Source organism: Crassostrea angulata, chromosome 7 (genome assembly GCF_025612915.1).
Source record: "Crassostrea angulata isolate pt1a10 chromosome 7, ASM2561291v2, whole genome shotgun sequence".
Classification (NCBI taxonomy): Eukaryota; Metazoa; Mollusca; class Bivalvia; order Ostreida; family Ostreidae; genus Magallana; species Magallana angulata.
Genome location: NC_069117.1, coordinates 14,347,878 through 14,361,433, shown reverse-complemented (window position 1 = coordinate 14,361,433; position 13,556 = coordinate 14,347,878). Strand labels below are relative to the sequence as shown.

At 32.1% G+C, this 13,556-nt stretch overlaps 1 protein-coding gene across 2 annotated transcripts; it reads left to right on the top strand.

The window, feature by feature from the left end:
* Window positions 1-18: 18 nt before the first annotated feature.
* On the top strand, window positions 19-13,012 carry LOC128192871 (zinc transporter 9-like). Of its 2 annotated transcripts, none has more exons than XM_052865895.1 (20): window positions 19-178; window positions 1,045-1,171; window positions 1,933-2,082; window positions 2,193-2,220; window positions 2,564-2,655; window positions 3,068-3,131; window positions 4,205-4,306; window positions 4,807-4,883; window positions 5,317-5,339; window positions 5,541-5,608; window positions 6,092-6,194; window positions 6,315-6,370; window positions 6,744-6,873; window positions 7,307-7,349; window positions 7,449-7,520; window positions 8,811-9,021; window positions 9,340-9,402; window positions 9,935-10,061; window positions 10,914-11,027; window positions 11,460-13,012. In XM_052865895.1, exons 2-20 carry the CDS (start codon window positions 1,048-1,050, stop codon window positions 11,517-11,519), a joined length of 1,707 nt encoding a protein of 568 aa, XP_052721855.1. In that variant the 5' UTR covers window positions 19-178; window positions 1,045-1,047; the 3' UTR covers window positions 11,520-13,012. The 2 variants fall into 2 exon arrangements, with proteins under 2 accessions (XP_052721855.1, XP_052721856.1); XM_052865896.1 differs by having other exon boundaries at window positions 19-293.
* The last annotated feature ends 544 nt before the right edge of the window (window positions 13,013-13,556 follow it).

The window sequence follows — 13,556 nt, the reverse complement described above, 5'->3', positions numbered from 1 at the left end:
TGAACAACCTACCAATAAAAGGCAAACTTGTAGGTAGACATAAGACAATCTGAAAAAAAGTCACTTGTCATAAAGAGAATTAATGCTGTTGTCTGAGCTTGGAACGTTATGATGATTTGACGCTATAACATATACCTTTAATAACTTATGAACCATATTTCATGGACAACGTTTTGCAGTAAGTTTTAGCATGATAATATTTATAGCCTCGGTCAACCGGGCCAAGGAAAGAACAGTTGTTAACATCCGATTGCTTACATGTTTCTGAAAGTTGAGGTGCAGGTTGTTTTGAGGTAGACTACTCTTCTTTTATTTTTGGATTTCAAGTTTGTTACATTCGAACAAATGTTTTTTTTTAAAAGACCATTTGTAAATTTACCCCTCCATTTCGGCTTTCACTGTTCAGTGACCAATGAAATTGCAGGATTTGATCACACCTACCAAAACAGCTGATGTCGAATTTTGCATGTTTTCCCTAAATTCTTTTTTTTCTTTTTTTTTTCAATTTTAATTGATTTCATTATCTATTATTTTACATACTGTTATGATTTGTTAATTTTCAATTTTTTATTTTCCCCAATTTGTAACTGCGTGTTTTAACATATTTAATGTATGAAAGTGTTGCAATTACATTGTGTTTACCAAATTGAATGAAGCTCTTTTATTACTATAATGTTTATGCTGTCTTTATAAGAATTAATAATTGAAGTATTTGTGTATGTGTGGTAAAAATAAATAGAGAGGTTGGTTTGGCTCTAAATTTGCTTAAAATTTATATCAGAGGAAGATGAAGATGGTCCCAGTTTTTAATGTTTGAAATATTAATTAGTACTTTACTGGCAAATGACCAATTCTCGCCAAGGACCATTTTCGTAAGTGCTTTGTTACATCATTTTTCGTATTTAATTTTATGTGTTGACAGAATGACATAACAGTGCACTGGCGAGAAATGGTCCTTGGCAAGAATTGGTCATATGCCAGTACAACTTTAAGTATTCAACTTTTAAATTTTTTTCTTAAATTTTTATACTGTGATAATTGCAGGTCATGTTATTAAAGCTTATTCTTCATGATGGAAAGTTATTGCTACAAAAACGTCTACTACAATATCCTGCAAATTTGCACAGAAAACAACAGCATCATTTATTGACTGGTTCATGGAATAGAGCAGGTAAAAATGCAATATTTTATATTATGTCATCGTTTGTTATATTTATAAATGTTACAGAGTTGGTTATATGGCAATCCTACTCTGGCTGGCTGTGCCTAGTGGTTTTCTCTTTAGCTCGATTGGTAGAGAACTGGGCTGCATTTTACAAAAGAACTTACAACAAAGTCGTAAATATTTAATTACTTTCTCGTAAAATGATCTTTAGCGAACAAAATTGACATAAAACCATTTGTTTAAAAGTATTTTAATTCCCACAATTATATTTTCCAGCCATAAGAATAAATCATTGATTAGTTGATGATTAATTAGCAATTATTAATTTGGTCTTAAGTCGTAAGTTCTTTTGTCAAACGCAGCCCTGGATAATCATACCAGAGGACCCAGGCTCAAACCCTAGTAGAGGCAATGTGTTTATGTTACGTAAAGTGTATATATGTAGAAAAAAAAAATTCATAAATTAGACTTCGCATTTAAGATCTACCTTGGGTTCCCGTCATTCATTTACCGGTATCTTACAAACAATATGATCTGCATGCACATCATTCTATTTTCCTGAAAAATGTGCTGTTTTGATGTTTCTACTTGTACTGGTAGCTAAACTTTCTCACAGATAAGACATAGAGTGCTGGATTTTATATAATACAGGTGTTATATTCATTATTACCCATTACATGTATTACCCTTTAGTTATTTAATTTTGCTTTAACAGGACCTCTAGATGTGCACTTTGATCACACACAAACACCCTTTTTTTTTTACAGCTGAACAGACCAGCTTTAGGAAATGGCATTCCTTTTTATACAATCCCAATAGTTGTTTATTGGATCTAGTCAAGCCATGCATCTCTTGTTGTGAAAGACACATATCTAGTTCTAGCAAAAAGGGGGATGATGCTGTTTTTCGTCAAGCAGGTATGTTTGGTTTCGAATAAGGATAAAAATCACTGAGACATTAAATGAATATTGTGTTTCTATATATTCTATTAATGAGTTGTCAGGCTTCTCTGGGTTTTTTTTTTCAGAATGTGAATTGATGAGTAGATTAGACTGGTAAGTGATTATTAATGTTGACATTGTCTACATGGAAATATTCATCCCATTTACCTATCATTGCCCTCATAGTCATTTGGCATATTTAAACATCCACACTGATTACTGATTGTAAAGGGTATATTATATCATTTCATTTGGAACTTTGTTATGGCAGATATAAAATTGGGATTGAGTGAAAATAATACAAGATGAAAATAAATACAGTATGCACTGCACTGATATGAAAATTTTATTTATAGTTGGTAAAAGCCCCCCCCCCCCTTCCTCATTTGATACTTAATTATAATTAATTATGTTAAAAATGATAAGTTAATAGTAGTTATTTTGTTGTAACATGCAGGCAATTTATGGCCAAGAGATTACAGCATGATGGAAAAGCAAAGACACCAAAGGATGAGGGGGTTTATCTATTTAAAAGAGAGCCTATCTATGGTATGAAGAAGTAGTGTTTTGTTATTAAGATATTAACTTTTAAATATTTTATATTATATATCTGCTCAAGTTTCCTACATTAGAAAACTAGATGATCTTTGACGTTTTAAAGGCGTTTTTGTATTCTCACACAGGCATATATCATTTTCTTAAAAACTTTAGTTGATCATTATGAAGAGTTGTAGAGCAAAAATGAAATTACAAAGCAAATGTAGGCCTTTGTAGCATAGAACCAAGAATATGTCTGTAAAAGTACATTTAAGAACATTTCCCAAAAGCAATTTTGTTGATATTTTAGTTTAAAAATGAGTTTTTCTGCTATTGTGTTAAATAATATTTTCACATTCTGGTAATTAAGGATGTAGACATATATGTACTTGTTTTAGTTTGTTTTTCTTTTCTTTTTTTTCAGAAAAAATGGAGAATACTATCATCTATGAAGAGGATCTGTACAGAGAATATGGATTGACACAAAAGTATGCATGTTTGTAGCTTTGGACAAGTCTCTAATCTTGTCTTTGTGTTTTGCACACAAAAATCCAGCTTTTGAGATTTTGAACCATAGTTTCTGCAATAGATCGAGAGCCATCTTTTTTAAATTATGATCATAGGAAACATTGACAGCATTACCTTCAAATTCAATTTTCTCAAACCCAGACATACAACTGTCATCATTATTGCATTTTCATCGTAGCTCCTTCACAAGATTCTTGTGTATAATATGTGGAAGTATTTATTTATACTTGTGTGTTTATTTGAGAAATAAACAGCATATTAAAAATTTCGACCGGAAATGAACTTGGTTGGTCACGTGATCAAATTCTGTGAAGCCCAAAGGGTTTCTCAGAAGATTTGATCACACATGCCAACCAAGTTCATATTTTGGTGAATTTTTTACCGTCGCTATTCATTACTTACATGTACATTCAAAAAAAGCAAATTGTTCAGAATTGTTAAAATTACAGAGATTTTATGTTTACAATAATCTAAGCGATAAGAGCGTGCTATGTTCATTGTGACATCATGGATTTTATGTTTACAATAATCTAAGCGATAAGCGCGTGCTATGATCATTGTGACATCATGAAAAAGATCATACAGAATTGAACGTTTTTATTATTCTATAGGTTCATATAAGGAAAAAAACATGTATTTGCATATGTAAATATAGATAAATGTACATGTATATAAAACAGTAGGAACAGTAAAAGATATATATAGTTAAAGTGAACAAAGTTAAAACTTAAAAATGAATTCATGCTTTCAATTAATAATGTCAGTTTACATAACTGTAGAATCCTTGTTTTACGCGGGAACTTAATTTTACGATTCACCTGTTTTCTACTAAACCGTGAGAACATAAAATCGTGTATGCCGAATTGTGATCAAATTTTCATGTAGTTTACATATGCCTGAAAAATAAAAGGGAGATTTTAAAATTAGTGAGATGTGCTTCTCGTGATTTTATGCGGATATTAATTTCTTGCTTTTAATTAGGAATCTACAGGATATAAAAATATAACTTGATAAATATTTGTATGATTTCCAGAGATGTTGAAAACTTACCTAGAGAGAAGATGAGGAGTGGATGGTCCTTAAATCAAACAGAGGACATCAAATATGGCTATCGAAAACATCTTGTGCACTCTGCGTAATATTTTTTGCTCTTATTTGCTTGTAATTTTTCTTTCCACTCTTCTAAGGGAAATACATGTACATCCTTATTTACTTGTATGAAGTTTTACTACACCTTGCAAACTAAGTTTGGGGGTGTATTGTAATCACCTTGTCCATTAACTTGTCCATCCAACCATCTGTCTCTGGAAGCAATCTTGACCAAATCATATCATATTCTAATAGAGAGACATTGAAAGTTTTTTCTTCACACAGTTCACTCTATATCACTGAGTTAATTTAAATTCCTTTCAGCAGAGATATATATACCCGTTCTTTCCTGCCGTGAACATATTTTGATTGGAAGCTAATAGTTTACTCAAAGATCAAATTATATCTGATCTAATAATGTGCTGTGGTCTTGATTCAAGGTTTAACATCAGGGAATACTGATAAATTGTTTTGCTGCATCATCAGACTACTTTAATGTTTATGATTGAAAATATTATTGTTCAGCTTGAATTTTTGTATCTACAGTGCATTACAAAAATGGGGTTCAGAAGAGGCCATCAAATTACGAAGACTGATCATAAAAATAGAAATGGATAAAAAAGGTAGGAATATCTGAATCTCATTAAATGCAAAGAATTTTGTTTAAGACTGTATGCTTTTGAAATGTTAAAATGAAATATGAAATCTGACAATGAATTGCCTCAGAATACTAGAATATCTAAGTATAGTTTTAAAACATGCATGAACAATATTGTTATTGGGGTAGTAGATTTAAGCTTTCAATGTATTAATAGATTTTTATTATGCCAAGCTTAAGATTAGATCTAAATTTTTTTTTTCTCAGATAAAGAAAAAGTGCCGTAACTCTGAAATTTTGTACTTTAAATACTGGTGTTTTACTGCGTGGATAGACATAGTTACATGTAAATAGCATAAAAATGTCAAATATGTGAAATACTAGTATAGAAATCACATGGATTTGATAATATTCAGAATAATTGGTAAATTCTAACTCATTGGATTATTCTTTTGCAGAGGAGTTTGAAAATGAACAAAAGGTATTTTTTAAATGTTAAATTGTCTAGATTTTGATTGCATATAATCTTTTTGATAAATGGATTTTTAAGCCTTTGTATTATGTGTTTGATTAAATGCTCAACTTGGAACTACAACATTGAAGTTTATTTATGGTGAAAATACTTTATGGTTTATTTACAAAATTTCCCAAGTAATTCATTTTTTTATTTCCTTTTTTTCAGAACTATGATATATTTTCTTTTGGATTCAAAGACAGACAAGGAAGAGTCATTTCCATAGCTCTTGTTGTGTAAGTCATTTTTTCGCATTGATTATCATTGTGTTACGAGATATGGGAGAAATAATGATGGACCAGACCAGAATTCGAACCCAGGTCCCCTGAATCTCTAGTTATGTACTCTATCATCTATTTGGTGCCAGCGATTGAACATGTCTGACCATGCATATACCTCAAAATCCCTATATTATCCTGTGGGTAAGCTTAAATTAATGAAAGAGCCATTGTAACAGCCACAATCATGAACTTTGATTTTCGCTTGCGACGTTGAATTTAAACAGCATTCAATGTTTGTGACATCATAACAATACTCATCATTTTACCTTTCAGTACCCTGTGTGTGTTACAGTGTTATAACTGCATTAGCTTTCCACACACTTTTACATGCAAAAAATATGTGGAATGTAAATATTTACTATTATTAAAGAGTGTATTGTTATAAAATGCTTAACACAAATCTACAGTTTAATTGATTTAGTTTTCTCCTGATGATAGGAATTTCACTGTGTGCATGATGAAGATGGTAGTCTATGCTGTTTCCATGTCTCCCAGCATGCTCGCTGAGTTTCTTCACTCAATGCTGGACACTGCTAACCAGGTAGGTACATGTAGTAAATACATATAAATGCAGTTTTAGTCATTGGGTGTTCTAATTTTTGATGGAGATGGACACATAGCAACTATTTAATGGACTTATTTAAAACTTGTTTTGTGACAGGGAATGATTTACTGGGGCCTGTATGTTTCAAAGAAAGCACCAGATAAGCATCACCCGTAAGTACAATAACAGTCTATGTACATGTACATGCTTTTCGCCCTATTTCCCCCCTGAGATGCTATAGATTAATAAGTCAAGTAAGTACATGCATAACAAAGAATAAAAAAAGACGCATATTTTGATATCAACATGTAGATTTTTTTTATGGAAGAAGGAAAATTAATTCATAAGTTAAAAAACATGAAGTTCAAAACTTGAGGTGTTAAAAATTTTAAAGATCTTGGTATAACTTGATCTACAAGAAAAAAAAAGCTGAACTCTTAGCTGTTCTGCAACAATGACAAACATCTGTTTTATAAATAGCATAAAAATTATGTAGACGAATATACAAGTAGTTAACAATACATGTACTTTCATTGTTTATTTCAGGTATGGCTATGCCAGCTTTCAGAATATTACTTCCCTTTGTAGTGGATTCTCTTTCTTTGTCTTTGGATTTCTTCTCTCTTCTATTATGAATTTTTATTTTTTCTTTGGAGCTGAAACAACACTATCACTTGTAAGTCCAAATTTTTAATGATGAATAATTTAACTTTAGAATTCAGTTGAAAGAAAAACCTCTTTTCTGTGCAGAAATTGAAGGTTGTATGGGACAACAGTAGATATTGATGTGGATATTAGTACATTATAATTAAAATACTTTCACTGGTTTAGAATTTTAAAATTTTACAATATTTGACCAAAAAAATATGTTTAAAAATTTTTTTTTGTATGGTAAAAGTTATAAAAGCCCCAGCAGGATTCAAACTCATGACTTACAAATTCATAGGTAACATTCTAACCCATTGCACTATGGTGTTAAAATTACAGTATACCTGATTTTAATGTTTATTTCGATAAGAAGTACGTCATGATATGGAAGTGTCACATACCACCTTAAATGTAGCAGATTTTAATTGTAATCCATTATAATCGATTGTCATTCTTTTCAGAGTCATCTAGGAGTAATGTATATAACTTTTCTAATGGAAGGAGGTAATGAGAAGAATTTTTTTAGTGCAAAATTTTATGATTTGGCTGGTGCATTTCATCAATAATAAATACTAGAGACCAAATTTGCTATTTTTATTGTAGCTTCCTTGTATTTTGCTACCAGAGAACTCAAGAGAAAAGCTAAGGAAAGGAATATGAAACTGTTTCCATATAGTAAGTTTTTTGTTTTGTTTGATAACAGAAAAGATCGGATTCAGAAGTATTGTACATAAGCATGGTTTTGGAAAAAGTTACTTTAATTGGTATTTGCCCATCATCTTTAAAGTCATTTATTTGCAATAGTATACTTTCATTGAAAGTAAATTAAATTAGAACTTGCTGGTGTTATTAACCATGTTTTCCAGAGGAAAAATCCTGTTATTGAAATGGTGAAACTGGAGTTTTGCAGGCGGCTGCCAAAAGGGTACCCCTATTTTGTGGATAACTCCTCTTAAAGTTTACAAGATTTTTGTTATGCATATCAATTGTACATGTATCAAAGATGTGCATATTACATGAATTTTAATTTTTATTAGCTTTTGTTGTTGAACATAGTCTTTTTTGGAAAATATTGCTTATAAAATACCCTATTTCTCTGTATAGGTAGTATTTATCAATTCATGGTTGCCAACTATATTATGGATATTGTTCACACAAAAGAAAACCCATTTTGCTGTCACGTGGACAGCTTTTCTCTTGATTTTACAATTTTATAATTGAAATGCACATTTTTTGTTTAACTTTCAACAAGGAGAAAATAGATTTTTAAATGAATGTTCTCTTTAAAACAAAACCGGATCTTCCACGTCCATTTCCACAGTTTGAAGTTGGAAACATATTTTTGTTAAATTATTATACCTCTGCTTATTTTTCAATATTTAAGAGTTATTCGATATATTTCACTGATTACCTGAAAATCACTGTAAACAGACTGATTCCCTGCAAAGAGGTGTGTCAGTTTGATGAACTGATACACACATACCATATTCTTAGTAATTCGTTTTAATCAAAGGAAAAATTCTGTTATGGTCCGAATAAAATCATGAATATTCATTATCATATAATTTAATTCTTGTTGCAACATCTTTTTCATTGGCTATACTAATTCATCTAAATTGTATAACATAACTTGCCTATTTCACAATACGACGCTTGTGCAATATGATATATTGACATTATAACATGAATACATGAAGAATTAATATTATATTAATTTGAACCTTTTCTGATTGATTGTTTGTATCAGTATAATAAAACAGTTAATGTTTACCATTAAGGGAGTCATCAAGATTTCAGATCCCCTCAAGAAAGCTATTTCCCTCGGCTTCAGTGCAGGAAACAAACTTGTTTTCGGGGAACTGGAATCTTGCTGACTCCCTCGATGGTATGCCGTAATTGTACATTTGTGTATAATGAAGTTCTAGATAGAATAATACTAGATTTTCCATTCTGTCTTTCACACAGTAAGGAGAGGGTTTGACCCTAACGTTGTGGTTGTGTTTATGGAGGATATGGCAGCGGTGACTGGGGTCCTTATTGCCTCCGCGGGGATGACCCTGTCACACCTCTATGCCCAGCCATTCTGGGACACGGCAGCTTCAGGCTGTGTAGCAGGTCTGATGGGAATTGTAGCTGCCTACCTTATCAAATCCAATATTCCATCTCTGGTTGGAAAGTAAGTGACACTTTGGGGAGAGAGAGATATATGAATGTTTCATTTGTACAAAATGATTGTATTGTTGCATGGGGCATGAAAATAATGATTGAAAGGTATTCACTTGCACAATTTTGTAATATATTTGTTTGATTGTTTAAGTCTTTTGGCTTGGCAAGGCCTTTTTAAGACTCATTATTTTATCAAATTTAAGATACCGTTTATTTAAATTTTTAATGTTGAAAATTCTTATCCTTACAGATGCCAATTATTTATGAAAACTTAAAACTATTAATACATTTATATAAATAAATAACTTTGACCTCTTTTTTTAATCAGGTCAATTCCAGAGGAGGAAAGAAAAGATATGGCTGACTTTTTGCAGAGAGATAGAATCGTCAAGTAAGCTGATGCATATTAGATTTACATGTACATAAAGCCCTTAAAAATTTTTTTGAATGAATTAATCATTAGAATTGGTATTTTCTGTATTAAGGAAATGTAGATCCTGAAGGTTTTATGAGTAATCAACTTTTCATAGCAATGCAATGAAATCTGCATGAAAAGAACAGTAGTTTAAATTCTTTCACTGCATTCCATCTGTCATTAAAGTATATTTCACTGACCGACATCTGACCACATGTCAATTCAGAGACATAAAAAACACCTTCCTAAGGCAGGTGATTTAACAGATTTCACTTTGCATTGTAATACCATATCTATCATTCTTTACATGTATGCTATTACAAGTGTCCTCCTCAAGTTACCAGAGTCAGACAGTGATTAATTGTACATTCAATACTTCTTGAAATTTTTAATGAAAATAAATGTAATTTAGAGACTATTGCTATATCACTGCTATGTGTTTTTGATGACATAAGGCATTAGACCGGTAACAAAGCATTCTGTTAATTCTGTTCTGTAATTGATACAGGTATGTGTCTGATGTTAAAGCTGTTGAGATTGGGCATGAAGTGCGCTTTAAGGCTGAGGTAGCTTTTGATGGAAAGGAACTGGCCCAGCTTTTATTTGAATCCAAGGAGGGCATGGACATTTTAAAGGTGGGCAAATAAATAAAATTTATATTTAAAATGAAGTAACTTTTAATTTGATAGGTGCAGGCTTTAATATGATTCTTCATTTTGTTGAAATGTGGAAATTTGAGAAGTTGTAAGATTCTCTTTTGATATATCATACTCTTTTATTCCAGTTTTATGTACCCCTTTTTTCTAAAACTCATGTCCATATCAGTGTAGTATTTTTATTAGAATTAAAAATTCAAGTCTCAGATAGTGGACGTTTCTAATGCATTGTTATTTAATATTTTGTGCACCGATATGCTTTTATATTGTTGTCTGTAATTGATGTTCTGCAATTTAAAACCTCTTTGCACCCTATGATCTGTATCATGTTTAATTGAATAATGAACTTTAAATGCTGCTTAAAATACCTGTATGTTTTATAGTTTGATTGTACCTGACATTTTATTACATAAAGTGCTTGTCAATGAATGACTATCTAATAAGACAGGAGATTTACTGGGTTTAACCCTACCTGAATTACTATATACAGGGAAATGTTCTCCCCCGTTTTATTTTTGCCCCCTTTGTCTTCGTTGTCAGGGGGTGAATTTAAGACTAGGCGAATTATAATGTCTCATATTATCTCTCTTTAAATACAACTGTATCTGGGCGAATTCAATACGGGACGATATTGTTTGCAAGTGTAGAAGGGCGAAAATTACCCTGTATACAGTACTCATATTGTCTGACACTATCTCATTTTATCTGTCTATGTGCATGAAAATATTACAACATATTTAAAAGCTTCTTTCCAAAAAAAATTTTTCACTAAAAACAATTTTAATTTGTAAACTCATTACTTTAAAAAACATGTAAACACTGGTATTGTAGGGTTTCCAGAATGTTAAAAAGGAGCCAGAAGCTATTGAGTATATGAAAAAATTTGCAGATGAACTTCAAAATATACAAGGCAGAGAAGTGGATCGGATAGAGAGACAAATGAGGGTAGGTTTAAAGAGGAATTTTGTGTATGAGAATGCTTGATAATGCCACGCAACTGAGCAGTATATTTATTGAACAGGCACATGTATGTTTCAACTTTCTGTTACTTTATACATGGATATATGACATTTTTAATCCAATGGATTGAAAACAGTTGTGTTTATTATATGTATATATCTATGCAATGCATATCGTTCCGATCCTGTCAAATTGTCATTTAACTGTATTCCACCTGCTTCTCAAACAACTGTGTAGTAGGCAACCAGTGCACTAGTTCCGTTAGTCATCAAAAGCAAGATTTTTGTCTAGCCCAGTGGTTGCTCATTGCTAGGGGAGGCTTGGAGTTCAAGTCCCGGCCAGGGTGGAGGTGGAGCTCAAATAAAGCGAATTTCCCTGTGGTTTAAATATCTATAATGTATATAAATCTTATTTCAGGCTGAATTTGAAGCAAAATACCACATAAGACTAAGACATGTAGATTTGGAGCCCCTTTGATTAAAGAAACTGGGATATAGAAAAGTCTCAACATGTTACAACATCTAGTCAATGAAGAAAAAAGTGAAGATTGCATGACATCAATTCCAATGGTTTACCAGATTCCAAATGAAACTTAACCAGGATATGTACCAAGGATCCCAAATTCCCTCAAGACGGTGCCATTTATGAGATATTCCAGTTTTGTGATCCTTTTTGTACTATGCATCTCTTCATTTAGACCTTTTTATTTTGCTATGTTTTTGTTCGATTGGTACTATTTACATTTGACAGGACTTTAGATGTCAGGAGAGTTGTGACAGCAGATTCTTTTTATGCAGATGTACAAGAGTTTTTTTTAGCTCACCTGAGCCGAAGGCTTAAGTTTGCTTTTCTGATCGAGATTTGTCCGTTGTCTGTCATTGTCAGTTTTCAGGTTTTCATTTTCTTCTCTAGAACCACAGGGCCAATTTCAATTAAACTTGCCACAAAGCATCACTTGGTGATGGGAATTCAAGTTTGTTCAAATGAAGGACCATGCCCTCTTTATAGGGGAGATAATTTAGAATAAAAATTTGTTGGTATTTTTCAAAAATCTTTCTCTCAAAAACAATATGGCCGGGAAAGCTGGAACTTGTGTGAAAACATCCTCAGGTAGTGGAGTTTCAAGTTTGTTGAAATCATGGTCCTCATGAATAGGGTGGGGTCACATGGGGGGATCAACTTTAAATTAGAATCCATAGAGAAAATCTCTAAAAATCTTATTCTAAAAAACCATTAGACCAGAAATGCTGTAACTTGTGTGGAAGCATCCTCATGTAGTGTAGATTCAATTTTGTTCAAATCATGATCCTGGTGGATAGGTTGGGGCCACAGTGGATGGATCAAGTTTTACATACGAATACATACAGAAAATCTTTGAAAATCTTCTCAAAACCCATTTGGCCAGAAAAGCTCAAACTTATATGGAGGCATCCTCAGATAGTGTAGATGCAGGTTTGTTCAAATTATGATCCCCAGGGGTAGGATGTGACCACAATTGAGGAGGGTGTTAAATTTTTACGTATGAGGATTTAAAGAAAAATCTTCCAGAAAAGGATGTAGCCAAAAAAGCTCAATCTTAGGTAGAAGCACAGGTTGTGAAGATTAAAATTTGATCAAACCATGATTCCCAGGAGAAAAGTGGGGCCACAAGGGGAGATTTGAGAAATATTCTCATGAATACTGAAGCAACATAAGGGGGATTGGTATTTACCATAAATATATACATATGTGGATAAAAAGCGGCAGATTTTGTAACTTTTTGTGTACTTGGTTGTCAAGATATTTTAATTTTGAAACAGTAATGCTGATTTGATTAGCATTGTTGCTCATGTGAGCGATGTGGCCCCTGTGCCTCTTGTTAATTTATAGCTCCAAGTATTTGGTTTGTGACACATTAACATGTACATTATGTTTTACTGACATGCAGAGTGGCAGATTCATTGCATTAAATTAAAAAAAGAAGCAATCTTCTTTAAAGTCTTCTATTTCATGGAACTGTCATGATATCCCTTTACACATATATCTGTATAATTTACAATGTAGATACAGCAGAGCTTTTTCGGTTGAACATGATAGAGAAACATAATTGATGAAAATAATTTTAACCCTCCAGGGTAATAAAACATGGACAATGTTACCTGGCAGAAGGTGTTATTACCAAAAATTGCTGCCTTTGCATAATTGATTTAACAGGATGAAGGGGAGCAAAGGGAGCTAGTTCTAAAGCAATTTTGATCCATTAGGCGTTTTAGTGTACATAAGATGACATTTAACGTTTCAGTTATGTAACGTAATATATGAGACTAAGTAAATTTATGCTTATTATGCTATGTATATGTTATTTTTTGCTGTTTTTCCTGATTTTCTTACTGCTTTTTGGTCAGAGATCCTCTGTCATGCATACCTTGTCATTTCAAAGGGAAGATGTAAAGAAAAAGAGTGAAAATTTAAAACAAAATCCTGAACCTCTTTGGCAGTACATGTATTGCATGTTTCAGATATACAGCATACACT